We start from the raw sequence: 23,599 nt of genomic DNA, 5'->3' as shown, positions 1-23,599 counted from the left end.
GCGCCATTTTATTAATTTAGCACCCGGCTGGTGCTCAGGAATGGTGCAAGCTGGCGCTGTACTTTTTGGTACAAAACTACATTCCCGCAGTTTTGCACCAGAAAGTATAGATTAGGGGCCAGTGGAACGTGGCGCTGCACTTTCCCTGCACCCCTTAGCACCCCCTTACTGCCACCATGTGTGCGCCGTATTTAAAATACGGCACACCATGGCGCAGGGCAGGGGGGAATAGCGTCATTTTTCAAAATATTGGCGCTACTCCTGCAGAGTAAACCATATACAGAAAGGTGGTTATGCTATCATGTTCGCACATCCGATGTGTCCATACAATATCCCGGGATAAAGATGTCTTGATTGCGATGAGAATTGTTCCAAGAGGGCCACACTGGTAGTTTACACCCAACCACCAGGGATGTAAGTTGTGTTGACTCCTGCAGAGTACATAGGGGCCCATTCCAAAGAATGGAAGCCCCTTTTAGTGCCACTCTGTAAATATGGCATGGGGATTTCTGCCTCATTGGGCCACATTAACGTCAAAAATAATGATGTTAATGTGAGGCAAGGTGGCACTAAGGGACCATAAGTATGCCCCTCAGGCCTAGTTTGGTCTTGAAACCAAATTAGCACCAAGATTCAAATCAGGGCCTAAGACTATAGAATGTTAAAAGTTGATTCTAAACAAAAGTCTGACAATATGGTGGGCTTCTGGAAGGTTTGTAGTAACAGCAGTGCTTTCAAGGTTCTGCATGCCACTCTTTTGAATGCTTTGCCTTATCTTCTGCTTTGTTGGGTAGGTTGTCTATCAAGCATTCCAAAATAATTGCCTGCAGTTTTCCCAGCCAAAGTTATTTTGCGCTGTACGTGTATATATTTATATGTATATATGTACATTTGTTACCTACTGGCCAGTAGGTGGTTATAGTTAGGATCTAGTTTTCATAGAAAAAGTGTTTTTTTGACTTGGCTATATCTTTGGTGCCGTTTGGAAAATCTTCATGAAATTTTCCCCCCAAAAAACTGTGCCGAAGGGCCTTGGTGTGCATGGAAATTTTCAGGGTGATCCCTCAAGCGGGGGCTGGGAAAAAAGGGGTGGTCCAAAAAAGTATGTTTCCCATGTTAATTCCCATTCAGACACCTGAACCACTGGATGTAATTACACCAAATTTGGCAGAAAGATAACTTCTGGTCTGTAGATCATGCTTTTTGTTATGTAAATCCGTTCAGTAGTTTTAGAGAAATTAAAGGAAAACCAGATTTGTATAGAAGAGGCATGAATCCTGCGGAAATCCACTTGTGGCAGATTCGCTAACCCTCGCACCATAGCAAGGCCCTTATTGGCTTGCCGCAACCTGAGCAGAAAATTGCAGTCACCATTTTCTATACCAAGATATGGTCCCTGGGGCTGAGATGTGGGCTGGTAAATAATTTTCCAAAGTAGTATTAGGGGTCAGAGTGGAGGTACCCTGACCCCATAGGTCAAAACAAAAAAAGATATTCACATACTCGAAGACCCACTTAGACACTGATGCACCCACTCACAGACCCACTGAGACACTCATGCACCTACTAACATTAGTGATATGCAACGTGTTCCCCCCATTTTCCTTAGTTCACAAGATATAGTTACATGAAATAACCAGAACTATAACTGCTGAATTTCTATGGTTTTGTGTGAATAAACTGAGAACCTAAGTATAACGTCCCTGTAACTTTTGTTTATATATATATATATATATATATATATATATATATATATATATATATATATATATATATATATATATATATATATATGTAGGTAGATAGTAGTTATGCTGTAGGTATCTACATGGGGTGGGAACACCAGAAGAACTACTTGCTTATTTATTGTCCTTTTTTGTGCCCAACCTCAAGTTGCTGTCCAATTTTGAGGCAAACATGTTTTTCCAAATTCTTGAAGACACCACAGGAACTTGCTTTGCACCTTGAAATGTTGTTCGGAGGGATTACTTTAATCCCTTCCTGCTTCTTGAGTGGAAAACCTGGATGCCATGAGTTAGTTATCCGACCTAAAGCCTTGCCCTTTTCCTGCTTCTCTTAGCTAATACTTATCTGAAACTCACCTGGCACATAACCCGTGTAGCGGGGCAGTAAACCTAGGTTGGTTGGGTAGATCTTGGTAAGCTCAGGAAGACTTTTGCTGTGCAGTCGGGTCTCGGCCAACCTGTCACCTGCTAAGCTCCTGTTCGATGTCATCTTGCCAAACTCCACCATGGCATGGTTTGTTATTACGGGGTAGCCGGAACCAATCAGGAAACGAGCACGAGGCACATACCCAGTAAAACCTGGAAGTATGACATAGGGGTGAAGCACAGAAGCTAATTAAATAAAGTTCGTACATGGATCAACAGCACCTTGCCAATGTTTTTATGATTTTTTAGAACCATCAGCAACTAGATTGCATTCTTTCAAAATTGTTTAATTTTAACCAAGGGCACATTTCCCCTATCTAGAAGACCTTCATCTGCACCACCATTACATATGTGATTGTTCCTACTGTGGAAACACCTTAAATATCACCTACAGGTGTATAAAGTTGGTATTTATCTTCCTACCAGATCCAGATTTCCATGTGGAAACCCACGTATACATTTGGAAAGAAATATAAGGACGTGCATGTAGGTGAAATGGAGGTTTTCTAGGGGCCCTGGCCATAGAGAATCCTTGAACATTCATAGTCCCAACTTTCTTGTTTGATTTTTTACAAACCGTTAAATGCACCACAGAAAAAGCAGAATTCCATTCTGCTCAGCCTTCTAGATAAGGTGGTTAGCTCTATAGAATGCTTGATGGAAAGAGATTTTAGTTACACTCCATGAATATATCCATAAGCAAGATGAGAATATAACACATGAAATATCTGCTTCAGAGTATTTAAAGTTTACTAGATTAAAAGACCAGTTACGGCTAGAATGAAAACATTTCACCGGCTTTCAAAATTATTTTGCACCCTACGATGGATATAAGCCCTTGTACTTGGACTTATATGTAGCTAAGTTTCTAAAACCAAGTTACCCTCGGTCCAATAGACGCATGACATCAGGAGATACTAGAGCTTTTGTTAAAATGTTCAGTGAGGAGTGTTCAATAGCGTTTGTCATAATGGATCAAACAAAAACTTTACATCCTCTTTAACGCCATTACCTATGGTTCCAAATGCCTACCTCTTGATTACTATAATGAATTTGATCTTTCCTCCAACAATAAGGAGAAATTTTAACTCATTGGACAGTGTGTCTCTGTTAGAAATTGCGTCTCTAGTTGGCAGAGGTATGCACCCTGTCCAAGTAGGGACCACAATCCTAGTCAGGGTAAGTCACAACACAACCCAAATTCTCCTGTGCTCACCCTTTGGTAGCTTGGCACAGAGCAGGTAGGCTTAACTTCGAAGGCAATGTGTAAAGTATTTGTGCAATAACTCATACAGTAACACAGTGAAAACAGCACAAAAATACACCACACAGGTTTAGAAAAATAGATAATAAAATAAGATCAAACGACATAAATTCAATATGCACAAGTCCAGATATCACTTTTTAAAGGTATAAAAGAGTCTCAATCCTTAAGAGTCAGTGGTTGTATCTTTGTAACACACAGTACCTTGGAATCATCAAAAATAGATGCGTGGGCCATAGAGGAAGGAGATGCGTTGAAAGTAAGGCGCTGCATCGGATTTTCCGGCACAGGACAGATGATGCGTTGTTTCTTTTCATGCTGCAACGTGATGTATCAATTTTCAGGGGCCCAGCCTTGGTTCCTCACTGAGATGCAGGGATATTTTGACACCCAGGGACGATTCGTTGAACATCCTTGATGCGCTGGTAGAAGGAGCAGGTGCTGTGTCGATCTGGTAGGCAATGTGGTGAAATTTCAGCTGCAAGGGCGTCATCGTGTCAATTTCCGGTTGCAAGTCCGGTGCTGCATCGTTCTGGTCAGTGGGGGCGGTGATTTTCCAGCTACGATGCAGATGCTGCGACGATTTCTGCAGGCGTAGCATCAATTTTCCAATGCATGAGGATTTCCTGAAGGGGTGAAGTCTTTGTTGGCCCTGAGACTTCAGAAACAGGAGGCAAACTCAATCCAAGCCCTTTGAGAGAACTTTAGGAGGAAGGCAGAGTCCTTCCAGCAGAGTCAAGAGTACTAGGCAGCGGGGCGACAGCAGGAAAGCAGTCCTTCAGCAAACCAGTCCAGATGAGTCCTTTGGGCAGCCAGGCAGTCTCTCTGACAGAGTCCAGGTGTAAGTCCAGAAGTGTCTGATTTGGTGAGGTCAGAGACCTAGGTTATATACCCAAAAAAGCCTTTAAAGTGGGGGTAACTTTAAAGAGTAGTTTTGAAGTACACAAGTTCCCGTTTCAGTCCAGCCCTGTCTGCAATGATCCCTGTGGGGGGTCATCAGTCCTTTGTGTGAGGGGAGGCCACTGGCCATTGAAGTGTAAGAGAGAGCCCTCTACCCTTCCTGCCCAGGGAGACTCATTCAGTATGCAGATGTGACTGAGGGGGTCATTATGACCCCGGCGGTAGGTGGTAGTACATACCGCCACATTATGACATTGGCAGGTTGGCTGCAGCCAACCCGGCAATTTACCATTCCTACTGCTATGGCGGTAGCAGCCGCCAGGCTGGAGATAACAATATGCAGCCTAGCGGCTGCTATTGTACCAACGGCAGCATTTTGACCCTGTCTACCACCATGGTGTTCGTGGTGTTAGCAACGCCACGAAAACCATGGCGGTAGGCCCTACCAGTGACAGGGAATTCCTTCCCTGTCACTGGTTGGAGGCTAACCCCCCCCCCAAACTCTCCCCAGACGCTCCCCACCCCTCCTCCATACACGCTCCCCCCTTTTAATCCCTCACCCCCATACAAGCACACACTCGCAGACATGCACCACGCATACACCCACTCACTAACACTGGCATATACGCATCCATTCACACATACATCCATTGATGCTTGCACACATCCGTACACACATTCACACTGACATGCAGACACGCATACACATTTCCATTCTTACACGCATTCACACACATACATACACCCACGAAAACAACACTACACACATTGACACATTCATGCACACAACCCCACAGACACACACACACAACACCCCCGCCCCCCTCCCCTGTCGGAAGCCCAACTTACCTGCATCCAGGTGGTCTTCCGGCAGGGAACGGGATGGGGCACTGCTGCCGCCAGCAGAACACCGCCAGGCCGTATCATGTGTCATGATACGGCTGGCGGCGGTCTACTGGCGTGGCGGTGCTGGTGGTAGCAGCGCCTCCTTACCACCATCCGCCCGTATGGCCACGGCCGTATTTCCACCCTTCTTGTGGCAGAAGTCTGGCTGTGGTTATAATCTGCCGAACGGATGGTAGCCGCGGTTATAGACTTTTGGCTGCCATCACCGCGGCGGTAGGCTGTTTATACTCCTAATGTCTTAATGTGGGCCTGAGTGTACTGTGTTTATGGCTGTCTGGGTGGAATACACAAGGGGAGCTGTCAACCAGCACAGACCAGACGTAGATTGGAGACAGGGCTGTTAGGCACAGATGGCATTAAGTGCAGAGAAATGCCCACTTTCTAAAAGTGGCATTTCTAAAATAATAATATTAAATCCAACTTCACCCGTAAGCAGGATTTTCTATTAATATTCTGACAGTACTAAACATGACAGGGCTACTCCTTCCAGATCAGAATCTATCACTTTAAAGTATATGAGGACAGTTCTAGTGCTAGTTTATGAGATGGGCAGGCCTCACAGTACAGGAAAACGAATTGGTGAGTTTTTCCCTACCACGACATGTAAAACACATAAGTACATGTCCTGCCTTTTACTTACATAGCACACTGCCCTATGGGTTACCGCAGGCCTAAATTAGGGGTGACTTATATGTAGAAATAGTGGAATCTAAGGCTTGGCAAGTAGTTTTAAATGCTAAGTCGAAGTGCCAGTGAAACTGCACACACAGGCCTTGCGCTGGCAGGCCTGAGACATTGTTAAGGGGCTACTTATTTGGGTGGCACAATCAATGCTGCAGGCTCACTAGCAGCATTGAACTTACAGGCCCTGGCACATCTACTGCATTTTACTAGGGACATATAGGTAAACCAATTATGCCAATTGGGTAGGAACCAATGTTACCATGTTTAGGGGAGAGAGTACATGTACTTTAATACTGGTCAGCAGTGGTAAAGTGCGCAGAGTCCTAAAACCAGCAACAACAGGGTCAGAAAAACAGAGGGAGGCAAGCAAAAGGTTGTGAGATGGCCACACTAAGGCTGTCAGGTCTAACAGTCTCCTTTAAGCAGCTCTTTCTCTGTAATCAGTTGACTTAAAAGACACCCAGTTCAGTACATATGCTCTCATTTACATCTGGTGTAAACGTAATCCAACAAAAGCCGCACATCTTTCCTCAGCTCTTTGGGCCAGATGTACCATCACGGCTCATTGCGATTCGGTAATAGTGATTTTTAAGAAATCGCTATTACCGACTCGCAAAGGGCCATGTATCACATTTGCGAATCGGTAATAGCGATTTCTTAAAAATCGCAAATGCTATTACCGAATCGCAAATTGCGATACCGGCCCCATTCGCAGCTATGGCCCATAGCTGTGAATATTTTGCATTTCCAAAATTGCGATTTCTGAACTAGAAATCGCAATTTTGGAAATGCAAAAGGCCAGGGTGCTGGGGGCCTAAGGCCCCCTCTCCTGCACCCCAAAAACTTTTTTTTCAACATGTAAGGTACACACACGCCAAAAGGGCATGTGTGCTTTACATGTTTAATTAAAAAATGCAGTTTAACTGTATTTTAAAATTTTGTACCAGGTTACCACCTGGTTGCAAAGCATGGTATTTTGCAAGTGCAAAATGCAATTTGTGGAAAAATCGCAATTTGCGATTTTTTCCAGCATAGCCTTGCGACCTGGAAATTGCGAATTGCAAATTGCGACTTGCAATTTCCAGGTCGCAACGCAAGAAATTGCAATTTTAGCAATTTCTTATTTGTTGTCTGCGAATGCATTTCATGCATCGCGGACCACTGTTTTGCGCTCACAAACAGCCGAATTTACCGATTCGCACCGTTTGCGAGTGCAAAAGTTTTTAATACATCTGGCCCTTTGTTCCCCACTATCTCCCACATCCGCACCATCCCGATTCAGCTCACCTGAGATAAAGTATTTGTGTGGGTTGTCTTCATCCATGTAGTAAGGCGAGCCCAGGTCCTGGAAGGCGTATGGTGATGAAAATGGTTCTGCATCTTTTGCAACTGCAGGAAGAGGGGTCCTGTACTTGGCAGTGAGAAGCTAAAAGGGCAACAATGGATTTTGTTAAATATCAAGAAAAGACTGTAGTCCAATGTTTGATTGAAATATTAACTGTGCTGACACAGGTTGAATAATCACATACTAAAGAGTGCCATTAGCTGACACTGATGCTGTGATTCACCTGTCTTCAGCTTCTTTAAGTGGTAGTCTGTTTTGTCATCAAATATCACAATTTGTGCATATTAAAAAAACTTTTCCATCATTACCCAATAAAAGTCCATAGATTTACCAAGGTACAGGTGTAGCTGTAAAATGCATGCCATAGACCGTATCAGCAGAGTTACTTTTGGAATTGTTATTTAAATAAAGTGTCAAAGATGGTGCAATAGGTTTGGAACCCTAGCAGCAAACACTTTCAAACCTGACAAGGAAAATGCTGGAGTAGCATGTATATGCTCTAAAATGATCCCTTCAGAAAGAGCATGACTACACGGGAGATTGATGAATTTGAATTAAGCAGGATTCTTCTGTTAACTGTGCTGCTCATCCTACAATGTCATTTCGTGATTACAGTGAGCTGTATTAGAATCCAAATCAATATGAAATGTACACGTTGTTTGGATCCGGGGATGCCTCATTGATTAGAGGTGTTAGTATGTCTTCCTTTAATGCCATCGGTACCACATATTCAATTGTAGATTTGAAATTAGTTGCGCAAATGCACATAAAGTGATGCCATTTCATTATTGATTAGATTGAAGTAAAGTTCAGGCGACATATGATGCAGGTCTGCAAGCTGAAAGGATCCAAGAAATTTCTAAGTAAATAAATAAAGAATTGAGGCCCACACTCTTTTTTGGTTTAGCATACCCAATTTCACATTGCTCACTATTTCAGTGTTCTCTTTCTGTAGAGTTACACTTTGCCCTAATATCGACAAAGATATACAGAATATTCAACTACTTTTGGGCAAAATAGGTGCTTTGGGTATCACAAATAGTGGAATAGCACATTTCCTACTTTCTGAGTTAGTCAACACTGTACAAGTCTTTAGAAGTGCCTGATCAGAAATAAATTATTCAACTAACATTGACGTTGGTTTTAGTTTGGTCCTCACAGAATACCTTTCATCTGATAAAGAAGGTCTGTTGAAGTATCAACCAACATTGAACAGCAAATTATGGTCAAAGTTCTGGAGAATTGTTGTGCAACTCAACCTTGTCTTAATGACCTACAATCCACTACCACTCACTTGCTAACTTTCTTATCCATTGACAGATTTAAATCATCCTGCAGGAGGGCCTGGTGGGTGAATAAAGTAAAAATATCTAGAATGGTGATCAAGAGCAGTGCATGTTTTTAGGCCATTGCCATGAGAAACAATGTGTTGTGTCGGTTGAGTAGCACAAGAGCAATCATTTAAAGGACTTCAACATTCCTCCAATTTATATTTAAAAGACGTCTTGGTTATTGATCATGGCATGCTTCCAACTCAGCAGTGAGACTCTTGCTTTCTGTGGATAATTTTGTAATCCAAATTGTGTGTTACTTTTTAATCCAGATTTTGTAACCCAGCCATTCAACGGATAGAGTTCATTGTACCATGCAAACAGACTTGCAACTGTACTGAGATCATTTCTCACCGCAAACATTTAGCCCCGTGGTAAGTTTCTAGTAGATACCGATCATTCATTATGGTGCAGGTTCTACATGAACAGATTCCATCCTCTCTTCCCTTCTGTTCTCAGATAATGCTGACATAATAGTCCCTGAATTAATCATGCAGTAGAGTATGTTGAGCAAATAAAATCAGTTATTTTCATGCAGTGACCGTCCACGTGGAAATGGTTCATAGGTGAGGTCAGAAATGAGAAATCCAAAATCAACAAACCTAAATACTCCTAGTTGAGCACCTGTGAGCCAGTCAATATTACAATTTATTAGAGATCACTTAGAAAAGTGCCTTTTAAATACCATTCCATGGTTTTATGCTTCTCCTTCTAGATTCTCATATAGTCCCACCAAGAAGCAAAAGAGTAAGCATAACGATGGAAGAGGTTTCTGTGGTCTTCTGCACGAGGTCAGGCATCAGACCAGAAACACTGGATAAAGCATTAGACATTTTACAGTTTTTGGTCTGGGCTGCTCATTACAATATTAATCGATTAGTAAGCTGTTACAACTTGCATAGCGTGGTACAGCAAAAAGGTTGGAGGTGACCACAGACTTCACTTGATAGTAAGACCCCTACTCCTCTGCTACTTTATCTTGGATGAAGGGACTGGATAAGACTGCACAGCACTTCTGACTGCTTCTCCTGATCAGAATAAATGACTGAATAAGACCATACAGCACACCTTTTTGTTTTAGTTCCTCAGATGACTCAACAACCCTTCTTAGCACTCCTGTTTCTCCTGCTCAATTAAAAGGTCTTGAGAAAATGACATTTAATTTAATTTAACTTACTCCATTTCTCAAGCACAAATACTAACCTGTGGTAGCTTGGCGCTAAAATGTCTACACCCACACAGCAGCGCTACTTGTTTTTGCTGCTCAAGCAAGATAACCTGAGGGGACACTCACTCCTCTCCTGCTTTACCATGCCCGATTGAAAGGACTCAACAAGACCACACAGCACTCCCAGCTGCTTCTCATGACTGGACTCAATAAGACCACACAGCACTCCCAGCTGCTTCTCATGAATGGACTCAATAAGACCACTCAGCACTACTGCTTGCTTCACTTTCTCATGTCATGAAACTCCTCAAGACCCCAAAACACTCCTACCTGTTTCTCCTGCACAGATGATCAACAAATCCATGTATTAGTCCTACCCTTTGTACCTGCTAAGATGAAAGGACTTTCCACGACCAGTCCTACCTGTCTGTTCTGCTCAGTTTAAAGGACTCACGAGGGCCACACATCACTCATACCTTTTTCTCATGCTTAGATGAAAGAACTTGAGATGGCCACACAGCAATCATAGCTGCATCTCCTGTTTGGATGACCAAACTCACAAAAAGACCACACAGCAGCCTCAGATGGAAGGACTCATGAATTCCTTACAGCACATACTGATGCTCTTGCTCAGTTGAAAGACTCACAAATTCCACAGCTATTCTATCTGTTTCTCCTGCTCAGATGAACTGGCTCAGCGTGACCGCACAGCATTCCTACCAGTTTCTTGCGCTCAAAGATTGAACTCAAAAAGACCATGGAACCCTCCTACCTGTTTCTCCTGCTCGGTGTGCGGCTCCCGCTTGCCTGACTGCAGAGCATTTGTTAGCGTCATCTCCTGCTCCTGGGAAGCCATCTTGAGCTGGTCCAGTTCAAAGTCTGTGAGGGCATCCCTGGTGGTCTCCATGTAAGTCTTGGCGAAAAAGTTCTGAGATTTGGGGATGAAACCTGAAAGCAGGAACGGTTCCAGACAATAGTAAGTACAACAGCAAATTAAACCTTAGGGAACCAGAGACAAGTTCAACATTCCTGCCCTTGATGATTTCTGTACCTGCTTGTTTGATTGATGTTAAAAGCTTTCCACTAGGGGGCATATTTATGGATTTGTGGGGCAGGCCAGCGCAGCAAGTTACCTTGATACGTTGCCCTGCATCACAGGGAAAGGGCAGGAATGTGCCAATGGCATATGGCACATTCCTGTCCTTACCCGGTGCGCTGGCACCATTTTGGGAATGGAGGGGAAAGGTTTTGGCGCATCCTCAGGTTTACAAGGTCTTGTAAATCTGGATATGCCTCAAAATCCATGTTTGTTGCGTGGGAACACGCATCTCAACGCTCATGGAACACCTCCCTAGCACAGAGTAAGGCAACACAGCAATTTGCACTGTCTTGCCTTACTCCATATATATGAGGCCATTCAAAGCCACACAAAGTGGATTTTCATGGCCTCATAAATATTAGTTAATGGTTCGCAATTCCATTGCGTCATAAAAGAGATGCAACTGTGGCGCAAGAGCCTCATAAGTATGACCCTAGATCATAAGTGGTGCCATAAGGTGCTCAATATTTAGCACCTTGCACTGAATTGTGATTGTGTGGCTGTTACCAGGGAGTAGAGTGGAGTGGAGATGTTCTTGCATACTTAATAGGCACTGAGGGAGGCACAGCAACAAAGCTGCTTTTTCTCTCTATTGTCCATGTTTTTTTAGATGACAGAAAGGGGGAAACATGTCCTTAATACAGGCACCAAGTGTAATGTAAAGGATGTGGCCTAATTATTCTTCCATAAAAATCAAAGCATACATTCAAAAATTGCATAAGAGGGGAAATAGTCAGAGTGATGACAAACAACGCACCAGAATCTGGTGTTATAACTCATGGAGCTGGTAAGACGTGAAACCATATAGGGGCAGATTTCTTCCACTCCTTTGCGCCCCCTAATGCCACCATGTGTGCGCCATATTTCATGTACGGCACACCATGGCGGTAGTTTGGGAACTTACGTCAATATTTTTGGCGCTAGTTAGGCGCTTAGCAGGATTAGCGTAAAAAATGTAGATGCTAATCCTGCAAAGCACATTGAGGCCTATTATGAATAATGGGGTGCCTCCCTTTAACGTCTGCTCTGTACAGGCAATAAAAATGCAGCAAAAAATGGTGCAAAGAAATCTTTTGGCCCCCCCGAAGGGGGAATGCCTCCTTTCCATACATTATGCCTGTTGACGGCATAATGTGGCGCAAGGAGTTACCATGTAAATATGGTGCGGTGTTTTAGCAATAATATTGCCACATTAGGAAAGAAAATGACGCTAATGTGGCGATATATGGCTCTAGGTCCTCTTAAATCTATCTAACCCAACGGGCAAGGGTAGGGAAAGATACAGGTTTAAAAGGTTTCAAGAAGGAAATCAAAAATTGGGGAGAGGAGGACCTTGTTAAATCTGCAGTTTTTGCATTATAAACTTTTACACAATTTCCAACACAGAGTTTAGGATGTGAAGGAAAGTAGGGATAATGGACCATGGACAGGTTTGTTTTTGTTCTTCTATGAATTCTGAAAGACACTCCAGTTGGAGAAAACTGTACTGAGGATACATATAGAGCTTTAATATCAGATACACGTTTCAATGAAACTAAACATATTAATGTTGTTAGTTTTGCTAAAAGGTATTTAAGAGTAAGAAATTCATTATACTGCCAGGAAATGAACAAATTCAAATTTAAATTACCATCCTACAAATGACTGTATCTAGGAGTAGGAGGATTAGAAAATCTTACTCCTTTAAAAGATGGCATATCAAAGTATGTTCACCAACAGGTTTTCCATCCACTTGAAGATGTTCCGCAGAAATCAGGGCCATAGTACCTGATTATATAGACACATAAGAATTAGCCGGGAGGTGGGGTATCCCAAACCCCTCCCCACTGTACGTCAGTAGGCCATTGGCATGAAACACTTTATGGAGGCGGAGAGAGTGGTCTATAGAGCGAGGGGCTGCCCAAACAAATTCCAAAGAGTATGGGGACCATGGCAAGACCATTACGGCTTAGATTGTGAAAGCAGAGGTCACTGAGACAAAAAGGGGTGGTTCCCTGGAGGAGAGGGATCCTGTGAAACACCAGGAGCACAAGCCAAGGTCACATAGAAGAGGGGAGCCTCGTTAGCTTCTCAGGGTAAGGGATACAGACCAGTGAAAACTTATAGATCTACTATTCTGTTACTTGGACTACATTTCTCTTTAATGATTGAATGGGGCTTCACGGTTCTCCATCTGGGAATACATATGTAAGGAAATGGCTCCCTGTTGCAATTACCCCTCACTTTTTGCCTGATACTGATGCTGACTTGACTGAAATGTGTGCTGGGACCCTGCTAACCAGGCCCCAGCACAAGTGTTCTTTCACCTAAAATGTACCATTGTTTCCACAATTGGCACACCCCTGGCACACAGATAAGTCCCTTGTAAAAGGTACCAGTGGTACCAAGGGCCCTGTGACCAGGGAAGGTCCCTAAGGGCTGCAGCATATGTTGTGCCACCCTAAGAGACCCCTCACTTAACACATGCACACTGCCATTGTAGAGTGTGTGTGTTGGTGGGGAGAAAAAGGCAAAGTCGACATGGCATCCCCCTCAGGATGCCATGCCCACAAAATACTGCCTGTGACATAGGTAAGTCACCCCTCTAGCAGGCCTTACAGCCCTAAGGCAGGGTGCACTATACCACAGGTGAGGGCATAGCTGCATGAGCAATATGCCCCTACAGTGTCTAAGTATATTCTCTTAGACATTGTAAATACAGTTGTGGCCATATTAAGTATATGGTCTGGGAGTTTGTCAAAAACGAACTCCACAGCTCCATAATGGCTACACTGAATACTGGGAAGTTTGGTATCAAACTTCTCAGAATAATAAACCCACACTGATGTCAGTGTTGGATTTATTAAAAAATGCACACAGAGGGCATCTTAGAGATGCCCCCTGTATTTTACCCAATTGTTCAGTGCAGGACTGACTGGTCTGTGCCAGCCTGCTGCTGAGAGACGAGTTTCTGACCTCATGTGGTGAGGGCCTTTGTGCTCTCTGAGGACAGAAACAAAAGCCTGCGCTGGGTGGAGGTGCTTCACATCTCCCCCCTGCAGGAACTGTAACACCTAGCAGTGAGCCTCAAAGGCTCAGGCTTCGTGTTACAGTGCACCAGGGCACTCCAGCTAGTGGAGATGCCCGCCCCCTTGACACAGCCCCCACTTTTGGCGGCAAGACCAGGGGAGATAATGAGAAAAACAAGGAGGAGTCACCCACCAGTCAGGACAGCCCCTAAGGTGTCCTGAGCTAAGGTGACCCCTGCCTTTAGAAATCCTCCATCTTGATTTTGGAGGATTCCCCCACTAGGAATAGGGATGTGCCCCCCTCCCCTCATAGAGGAGGAACAAAGAGGTTGTAGCCACCCTCAAGGACAGTAGCCATTGGCTACTGCTCTCCCAGACCTAAACACACCCCTAAATTCAGTATTTAGGGGCTCCCCAGAACATAGGAAAACAGATTCCTGCAACCTAAGACGAAGAAGGACTGCTGACCTGAAAGCCCTGCAGAGAAGACGGAGACACCAACTGCTTTGGCCCCAGCTCTACCGGCCTGTCTCCCCACTTCAAGAAAAACTGCAACAGCGACGCGTTCCACAGGGTCCAGCGACCTCTGAAGTCTCAGAGGACTACCCTGCATCTAAAAGGACCAAGAGCTCCCGAGGACAGCGGCTCTGCTCCAAAGAAGAAACATCTTAGCAACAAAGAAGCTACTTTTAAAGACAACACGTTTCCCGCCAGAAGCGTGAGACTTTGCACTATGCACCCAATGCCCCCGGCTCGACCTGCGGAGAAACAACACTACAGGGAGGACTCCCCGGCGACTGTGAGCCCGTGAGTAGCTAGAGTTGATCCACCTGAGCCCCCCCAGCGACGCCTGCAGAGGGAATCCAGAGGCTCCCCCTGACCGCAACTGCCTGCTTCAAAGAACCCGACGCCTGGTAAAGACACTGCACCCGCAGCCCTCAGGACCTGAAGGATCCGACCTCCAGTGCAGAAGTGACCCCCAGGTGGCCCTCTCCCTTGCCCACGGTGGTGGCTTCCCCGAGGAGCCCCCCCCCTTGCCTCCCCTGGGTCTCCCATTGAACTCCATTGCAAACCCGACACCTGTTTGCACACTGCACCCGGCCGCCCCCGTGCCGCTGAGGGTGTACTTTTTGCGCTGACTTGTGTCCCTCCCGGGGCCTTACAAAACCCCCCTGGTCTGCCCTCCGAAGAAGCGGGTACTTACCTGCTGGCAGACTGGAACCGGGGCACCACCTTCTCCATTGAAGCCTATGCGTTTTGGGCACCACTTTGACCTCTGCACCTGACCGGCCCTGAGCTGCTAGTGTGCTAACTTTGGGGTTGCTCTGAACCCCCAACGGTGGGCTACCTTGGACCCAACTTTGAACCCTGTAGGTGGTTTGCTTACCTGCAAAACTAACAAACACTTACCTCCCCCAGGAACTGTTTTCTAGTTTTAAAATAGCTTATTGCCATTTGTGGGAAAACTGTATATGCCATTTTGCTAATTCAAAGTTCCTAAAGTACCTACCTGAAATACCTTTCATTTGAAGTATTACTTGTAAAACTTGAACCTGTGGTTCTTAAAATAAACTAAGAAAATATATTTTTCTATACAAAAACCTATTGGCCTGGAATTGTCTTTGAGTGTGTGTTCCTCATTTATTGCTTGTGTATGTACAACAAATGCTTAACACTACTCCTTTGATAAGCCTACTGCTCGACCATACTACCACAAAATAGAGCATTAGTATTATCTATTTTTGCCACTATCTTACCTCTAAGGGGAACCCTTGGACTCTGTGCATGCTATTTCTTACTTTGAAATAGTGTATACTGAGCCAACTTCTTACAACATATGTATGTAATGAATAGTGACTGTGCAAGGCAAGGTGATGAGTTTTTCTTTTGTGTTGTTAAAAAAACAAATACAGATAAACATTTAAAAAAAAAGTAAATTTACCTATGCAGATCTACTTGCATGTAGATCTTCTCATACACCTATGTTACTCTCCACTCTTTTGCTACTCACCATTGCCGAGCTCAGATTTATACCCAAGTGTAGACTTACATGTCTCAACCCACTCATAGGAGGAGGTGTCACCTCCTAAAACAAAATTTAAAAATGCAGTTACTACAAGTAACTTTTCACCAATTTGACAGGCAGTGGACTACTGCCCGTGTCATGGGTTTAACGCAGAGTGATGGTGTCAGTGCACTGTGTTTTGTAAATACATAATGGTGATCACAGCTTTTTTCCGTGTCACTTGTGTTGAGGCCTACTGGCCCACTATTGTACAGTTCCACTTCCATGAACTTTCCCAGTTCCTACGGCTAACATCCTGGATGCATGTCATGTCTGAATGTGTGTGTAGCCTGTGGGGTGCATGCAGGATGTATCTGTGAGTACACCATGGTAATAGAGGCCTGTGGGGTCCATTTCCCCAGTCCTGGCCTTTGCACACATTCAAAGTGGCATAACCCCCATCAGCAGAAATGTATTGCTGACATTCCTGAAGCTGGAGGGAGGACACCTAGACATTGAAGTGAGAGGAGATAGGATTTCTATAGATATTTAACTATGCATTTTTCTTGGCAGGGAGCTGCTGATAGTTCTTACTGAACAATACCACGTGCTGGGCGGTGGGGATAAAGGAAGGGACTACAAACACTGTTGTGCAAAGTAAGGAGAACCTTTAAGTGAGACTTGCCCTTTTGTCTTCCCTTGATTAAATTCTTCAGTTGGTTGATGATAGCCATGTAGAGAAACCTCACACCTCTTTGTGCTTCTGCTGTTGGTGCTCGTTGGCTGGAAACTACTCCGCTGTAAGAAGCATCACTCTACTTGAAGAGTGGCTCTGGAGAACAAGGAGAGACCACTCCTACAACAGTCAACCAGTTCTGATGCGACCAGCAGTGAATACACATCTCCTGTCTGATTTCAGTATAAGAAAGTGAGACCTCACTACCCCACTTGTTATACCAGTTCCACGTCCTCTATGGACAAGGAAAGGGGTGCTCAACAGACTAATTAGAGAACTGATGTGCAGCTGGAGCTTGTGCCTAACAAACAGCAAGCATCCCAGATATGAGAAGACTTCATCTGGGTCTTGATCTTATACTGGGAGACCTGTGTACATGTTGTGTGGTGCCTAGAACCTTGCCTGCCTTCAAAGAGAGGGAAGGGGCCTGACAACACTGCAGTAGGAGTGTCTTTCCAGAAGAGAAGGATTGAGGAGAGCAATCTTTGTGCCCAAGGGGCTATAGGTCTGCAGTCTCACTGCATTGCTTCCTTGTAGGAATCACCAAGATTTTAAACATGATTGCCAAGGTCAGTCAATGCCACAGTAACCGGCCTGTGCATGGCCACATCTGCTGAGAAGTAATTGGCCTGTGTGTGGCTGCATTTGCTGAGAATAATTTGCCTGTTCCTGGCTGCATCTACCCAAAGTATTCCACCTGTGCATGGCCGCTGTAACTGAACCATGCAGGGTTACGTCTATTTAAGTGGTTGCATCTGTAAAAGGATGCACCTGCTGTGACCACCATTGGCAGGCCAACCATGATCACAGCAACCCACGGCTGTCAACTTTGCACCTACATGGCACAGTGACAGAGTGTGGGCCCAGCAAACATAGCGGGTGTAAGAACGAAGCTGGTACATCACCTCTCAGGAGTGAGGGTGCAAACACATAGGTGAGAGTTTGTGTGCCAGGCAGCTGCGCCAATTCAACGAGGACTGATCCACTATGTGTGGTAGGACTAAAATCTGTGACTGAGTGCAATAACTTTAGGTAACTGCAACTGAGCCATAAACATACTAATACTTAGCTCAAAGATGGGGGAAACCGAATCTGGATCAAAAGAAATGATTGGAGGAGATAGCAAATAGAGGTGCAGCATTGATTGATAGTGTCCAACGGGGCTTAAGTATGTTGAAATTTGTTCTAGTACAAACTAAAGTTTCTTTCTGAAAAGAGAAGCACTCAGCTGGACATTCTTTGGCAGTGTTGTTGTGTGATTGTTGAGCTTTGAGGTCAGTTGCCCCCTCATTGTCTCTTGAGAAGCCTCTGGCTGCTTACAATAGCTACCACTGAGTGTCAACTGATGAAGGGGATGTACCTGGCATGCTTGCTGAGTGATAGTTGGATGCACCACAGAACAACAACAGAGGCAAGTGACCTCAACCCTGAATGTTGAGGACCAGTAGTCTCTGCCTGCCCCATGGCCCTTCTGATACCTTACCAGACTTCATTTGATTTTTCATAAGAGTCTGGTACCAAAGCATGCTAGGGCATGCAACATGACAAGGGACTGGATTTTAGGAACAGGGGCACAGCTCTTTGCGGTGGTACTTAAGCAGGATCTGGGGATGATGTTTGTAAAATAAATTAGCATTTGTCATCCAGGGTAGGGGCAAATATCTTTTGTAGTGGAAACTGACTCACCCTCCTTACTCATGGTATTTTTCTGGCATAAGAGGTGATGGGTCCATAGACTGTCTGAAGAATACTGGGGGAGGAGTATGTATGACCCTGAGGGGTGCTATGGCTGCAACCTTACCTGTGTACCCTGGGATCATGCTGAAGCTCAGTTTCTTATCCCCCAGTCTGTGCCGTCTGCTCCTTGGCAGCTGATGGAAGGAGCTCGCGCCATCATCCTTCCGAGGAGGTGGGTATGTGGCCTGCAGCACCAGCTGCTTTGAGTGTTTGATGTCAGGATTGGTGAGTAGCTGTGATGTCAGCTTGCCGTATGTCTTCCCCAGGTGGTACTTGTACTGAGGGCAGAAGCCCCCATACCTACAACACAAAGAGACATCACAGTGTGAGCACATGGTACCATTTGTTGGACCAGGTCTTTCATGGTGTTGCTGTGGGATGGGATTTGCACTAAACAGATCATTGGTGCAAACTCAAGTACAAACCCCACTCAAGGTGATGGGCCTATAGGCTGGCAATGAAGTGTGACTCACGAAATCAAATAATATATGAAGTACAGTGAAGCACATTAGGCCCCACACTACAAGAGATGCAAACCATAAAGGTTTATCAGCAGATGAGCTAAGTTACAATCTTATAAACCATCTGAAGTTGTCTCAAATCAGCAGGGAAAGCATGAATATATCAATTAGTATAATTCACATCAATTCAAAATAGCAAATAAAAAGACAGATTGTTTAAAGTTGTTGTGAACTAAATCGAGCAAGCTCAGCTTCCCATTTAAGGAATCTCTTAATATGCTAAACTGGAGGAATCAGGAAAATTGTTAGAGAAGTCAGGCAGGAGGTGACAGCATGTAAATTCTCTAAAATGCAGAACCAAATCAAGATTCAGGTCTCCATTTATGTTTTGGCAGTATGGCCATCCTCCACCAGAACGGCAGAGTATTTTACTCCATTGCTCTGGCGAAGGTCCCGACTTCCAAATTTACAAATGACCTAAGGGGAGGCAGACATTTAATGCCTTGACAGGAGCCCTGACAGGAACCTCCATCAAGGCACATACTATCAATACATTGCAGCTTTGGTGTACTGCTCCATCAAACATGGCAGAGCTGTAAGACAAAGCTGCATTTTTTATTTTTAAAAACACAAACACCTCTCACCATGGGAACTATCTCCAACAGCCAGGTGGCATTTTGCACTTTTTATTGGCCCTTACTGCCAGGGTTTCTCTAGCTCTGATGAGCAGTGAAAACTGAGATGCATGTCTGCCCATTTAAATTAGTTGGGCAACCTCTGATGTCCCTTACTCTGTCGGAGAGCGTCTGATCACCGAGGAGACAGAGTAGTCCCCGCCGTGGTTACACCAAAGGTCCGCTTGCATCTAAATCTGGCGGGCAGACCATTATGTTGGTGAGAAGGGTACTCCGCCGCCTTTGCGATGGAGTACTCTTCCAGCAAACATATAAATCAGGCTGTCACTCAAGTAAGTGAAAATGGATTTCTCAGAAGTCTAACTCTTGGAGCAGGCGGAGACAAGTGTCTCCTCTAAGAAGAGTGGAAAAGGGCATCTTCATCTAACTAATTCAGAAATGTACAATAAATTCATTTTAATTTTCACAATGAAAATTTACTTCCCATGTCTCCTATGAAGAGAACCAATCAGCGTCTAACATTCTTCAATAAGACAGTTTCAGCCTTTTTCCTAGCCATCGCACAATGGAAGTCTCTGCTGCATGACCTTCAAGAGATGCCTCGTAGCAAGATGATACCATGTCGTCAGCAAGCAAAAATTATGCAAAGTTAAGAAATGTAAAGTTCTGAGAAATGTTGCAAATGGGTCTCGCGTTTGCTCGAGTTACAGCTATTAGCATTGTAAATTCCTAACTGGACTTTTCTTGCCACATAAATTAAAAATGAAAAGTAAAACAGTTGACATAAGCAAGCCGATTCGAAGTGCCACAGCCGCTATGAGCATGAGCGCGAAGGAGAGACACTAAAGGAAAAAGAAGTTCACTTGCAGTCAAACGTATCGGCAAAAGTGCAATTATCCATGTCACTGGGTAGATAGCCAAGGCGGTAACAAAACTTCTCCAAGGCGGGACAAACGTAAAGCATTTACCAACGATAACAAAGGATTCTTGAGAGGCAAGCCCATGAACGAATGATAGTGATGGGAATGGTTAAAAGCCCACAGACAGATTACAACAGGCCAGAGTGCTTGTGTGCTCGACCTAAAAAAGAGAGGGAGAGGATAAAAGATTAAATGGGAGGAAAAGCAAAAAAGACATAACAGGACCAGAAAGGGAACAGAATAGAATAAGAGTAAGAGAAAGGGGGCAGAAATAAGGATGTCAAGGTGAGAAGGGAAGTAGATAAGTACGAATGAGAGGGAAGAGGGATGAGAGAGAATGTGGAAGGCTATGGGAAGGAAAGAGTGAAAGGGAGGAACTAGAGAACGGCAGGATGGAGAATTGGAGAAAAGAAGGAAAGCCAGGTAGAAGGGAAACTTGGAGGCACAAAAGAAGAGTAGCCTTCGTCAGCACAGCAGGTGTAGTGGCACCGAGATCCAAGGATGTGAGGAGCCCACTGGCACCCACTCTAAGCCACTGTTTATATCCAAGTGTCTCCAAGAGTCTTCATGGATGCGTCTGTCTTTTTGGTCTTTGTCTTGCCTTTTTAACTACCTTATAGGTTCAGCCTCTTGCTCTTTTTCTAGGAAAGTGGAAAATTCCAATCCACCCTGCAGCCCACCGAGTGCACACAAACGTCCGTTAAAGGTTCCACCTCTCAAATCACCCCAGGAGAGAAGTACTGCCTCGGGATGCAGGCTCTCTCACCTGAGCGAGCACATAGATGCCTAAAGAGATACTTGTTAGAAGCTGTCACTAAGCACTACTTCATATCCATCAGCACCTAGAAACCCTGTCATGAGTAGAGTATTCTATTGGTGTAAGTGCTGGATTAGTAGTGGAAGGTGACGACTGATGATGGATGTGCTGGGAATATTAGTGGGTACCTACATGCACGAGAGAAGCGGTTTATAGGTTGTCTTTTCTGGACAAGGTCGCAATGTAGAACAACGTTCTTCACATACTGAATCAAACACCAGGAAACAACAAAACGCCCTTCCCTGCTCTTTTGGTATTTTCAATTTGTTTTGTTGTCCACATCATTATGTTCTTCATTGCTGCTTTGGATCAATCCAGACAGATGGAGCGGCCAATGGAAGCCACATATTGGAGTCTTTGGGCAGATTCCAGTTCATGGAGACAGGGCTTTATCACATACAGTGAGCACTGGTCCTGCTAGGTTAAGACACAGGTGGTCATTATGACCCTGGCGGTCTTTTGACCTCCAGGGTAAATGTGGTGGTCCAACAGGCTGGTGGTGAAGACTGCCACATTATGAGTGTGGCAGGTTGGCATGTGCCTACCCGCCACATCTCTAGTCATACTGCCATGGCGGTCGGAACCGCTGGGCCGGAGATGAGCATCTCCAACCCAGCAGTCCACAGAAGACCGCCGGCGGTATTAAGAGCCGGCCTCCCGTCATGGTTTCTGTGGCTGTAGCACCAACATGAAAACAATGGCGGAAAGGCTACAGGTGACAGGGAATCTCTTCCCTGTCATTGGTAAACGACTCCCCCACCCCACCCCAGCAAGCACTAGACCCCCTCTTTACCCACAGCGCCACCATCCCTCCACTCCCATTCCCCATTCAGACATAGAACCCCCATCCCCCACCCCATCAGACATAGGGTCCCCAGACCCCCTCCCCACATTCATACAGACGCACACACACACCCACACGCACCACGCATACACCCATTCACCAACACCTACATACACGCATTCACAACAACATTCATACAATCATTCAGGCATGCATAATCACACCCATCCAAACATGCATACTCACAAACATACACACTTACATGCAGACACGCACTTACTTCAACATTCATACTCACATACAACCACGCATACACACATTTATACACACACATAGACACCACACACTCACACAAGGCACAACCAACACCCTCCACCCACTCACCATCCCACCCCCCTCCCCTGTTGGACGATCACCTTACCTGCTCCGGGTAGAAGGTCATCCGGCAGGGAACGGGAAGGGGCGCTTCCACCGTCGGCAGTGCCCACCAGCAGGACTCCGCCAGGCCGTATTATGGCCCATAATATGGCGGGCGATGTCCTACTGGCGGGGCGGGGCAGGTGGTGGAACCGCCAGAGCGCCTTCACCAACCAGCATGGCTACTTCCAGATTTCGGCCTAAAGTGTGGCAGAAATCTGGCAGTACCCATGATATGGTGGGCATAAGACTGCCAGCACTGGCGGTTCTCTGGCGCCATTGGCTTTAGAGGTCTTTAAAAAAGACCTCCAAGGTCATAATGAGGACCACAGTGTCTGCCACAGTGTTCAGCTGACCAGTATCTCAAGTAATTGTAGAGCAGACGCAGCACCATTTTACCACCGTAGACAGTGGTAAATGGTTGCTTGTCACAGGAACTTTAAAGGCACCTGCTGCTTTTGGCTGGAAATGCTGCAGCCTATGTTAAGTACAACAACATCACATTGTAGTAGAGCTGCACAAAACACAGCAGCACAAGAAACAGAATCCAGCATCAGCACTACGAAATGACACACAACAAATATTCAAAAACATTCTGCTCATACATTACACCACCTTCAGAAACTGCTTTGATATTACAGTGGTACTCAGCACTGCCTTAACTTACAACCAAGGGAATGAAAAGCAGTGTAGCTGGTGGCCTTTAAAAGTGGTGTGGCATAATCCTTGACTCAAATTCCAAAGAGCTTTTTCTTGAAGGGTTCTCGCACACCTTCTTGCACTAAGATCTCTGTATCACTCAGTCTCACTTGGTCGCATTAATTCATGCAGTCTCACTCATTCTACTCTGGCCCACTCTGTCTCACTCATTCTGAATTACTCAGTCTTACTGTGACTCAGTCTCACACACAGTAACAATCAGTTACACTCACTGTCATTCTCCCTCACTCGCTCACATTCATTCTCACACACACTGGTCCTTAACTGTCACTCATTCTCACTCATTCTGACTCATTTCTCACTTTAACCCATGCACATAGTCACACACACATGCTCACACTGCTGGGATTTCACCAGCTCTGAACAGCATCTGTGAGAGCTCGCGCAGGCACCTTTCTGCACCTGTATCAGCAATCAAACAATGTCACTAGCTGCCTCAGTTTGTTGCTGGACCCGAAGCAGGGCTGCATTTTATTTTAATAGTTTTAATT

At 45.0% G+C, this 23,599-nt stretch overlaps 1 protein-coding gene across 1 annotated transcript in view; it reads right to left on the bottom strand.

Moving 5' to 3' along the window:
- CIMIP2B (ciliary microtubule inner protein 2B) overlaps positions 1-23,599 on the bottom strand; it is a 64,285-nt gene that overhangs the window by 22,031 nt on the left and 18,655 nt on the right. Inside the window, exons 2-5 of the mRNA XM_069212025.1 lie at positions 18,419-18,654; positions 10,542-10,717; positions 7,213-7,351; positions 2,103-2,324 (exon numbers count right to left, since the gene is read on the bottom strand). Coding sequence (XP_069068126.1) covers positions 2,103-2,324; positions 7,213-7,351; positions 10,542-10,717; positions 18,419-18,654 — 773 coding nt within the window. The remainder of the gene's footprint in view (positions 1-2,102; positions 2,325-7,212; positions 7,352-10,541; positions 10,718-18,418; positions 18,655-23,599) is intronic.

Source organism: Pleurodeles waltl, chromosome 1_1 (genome assembly GCF_031143425.1).
Source record: "Pleurodeles waltl isolate 20211129_DDA chromosome 1_1, aPleWal1.hap1.20221129, whole genome shotgun sequence".
Classification (NCBI taxonomy): Eukaryota; Metazoa; Chordata; class Amphibia; order Caudata; family Salamandridae; genus Pleurodeles; species Pleurodeles waltl.
This window is presented reverse-complemented; position numbering and strand designations above follow the sequence as displayed.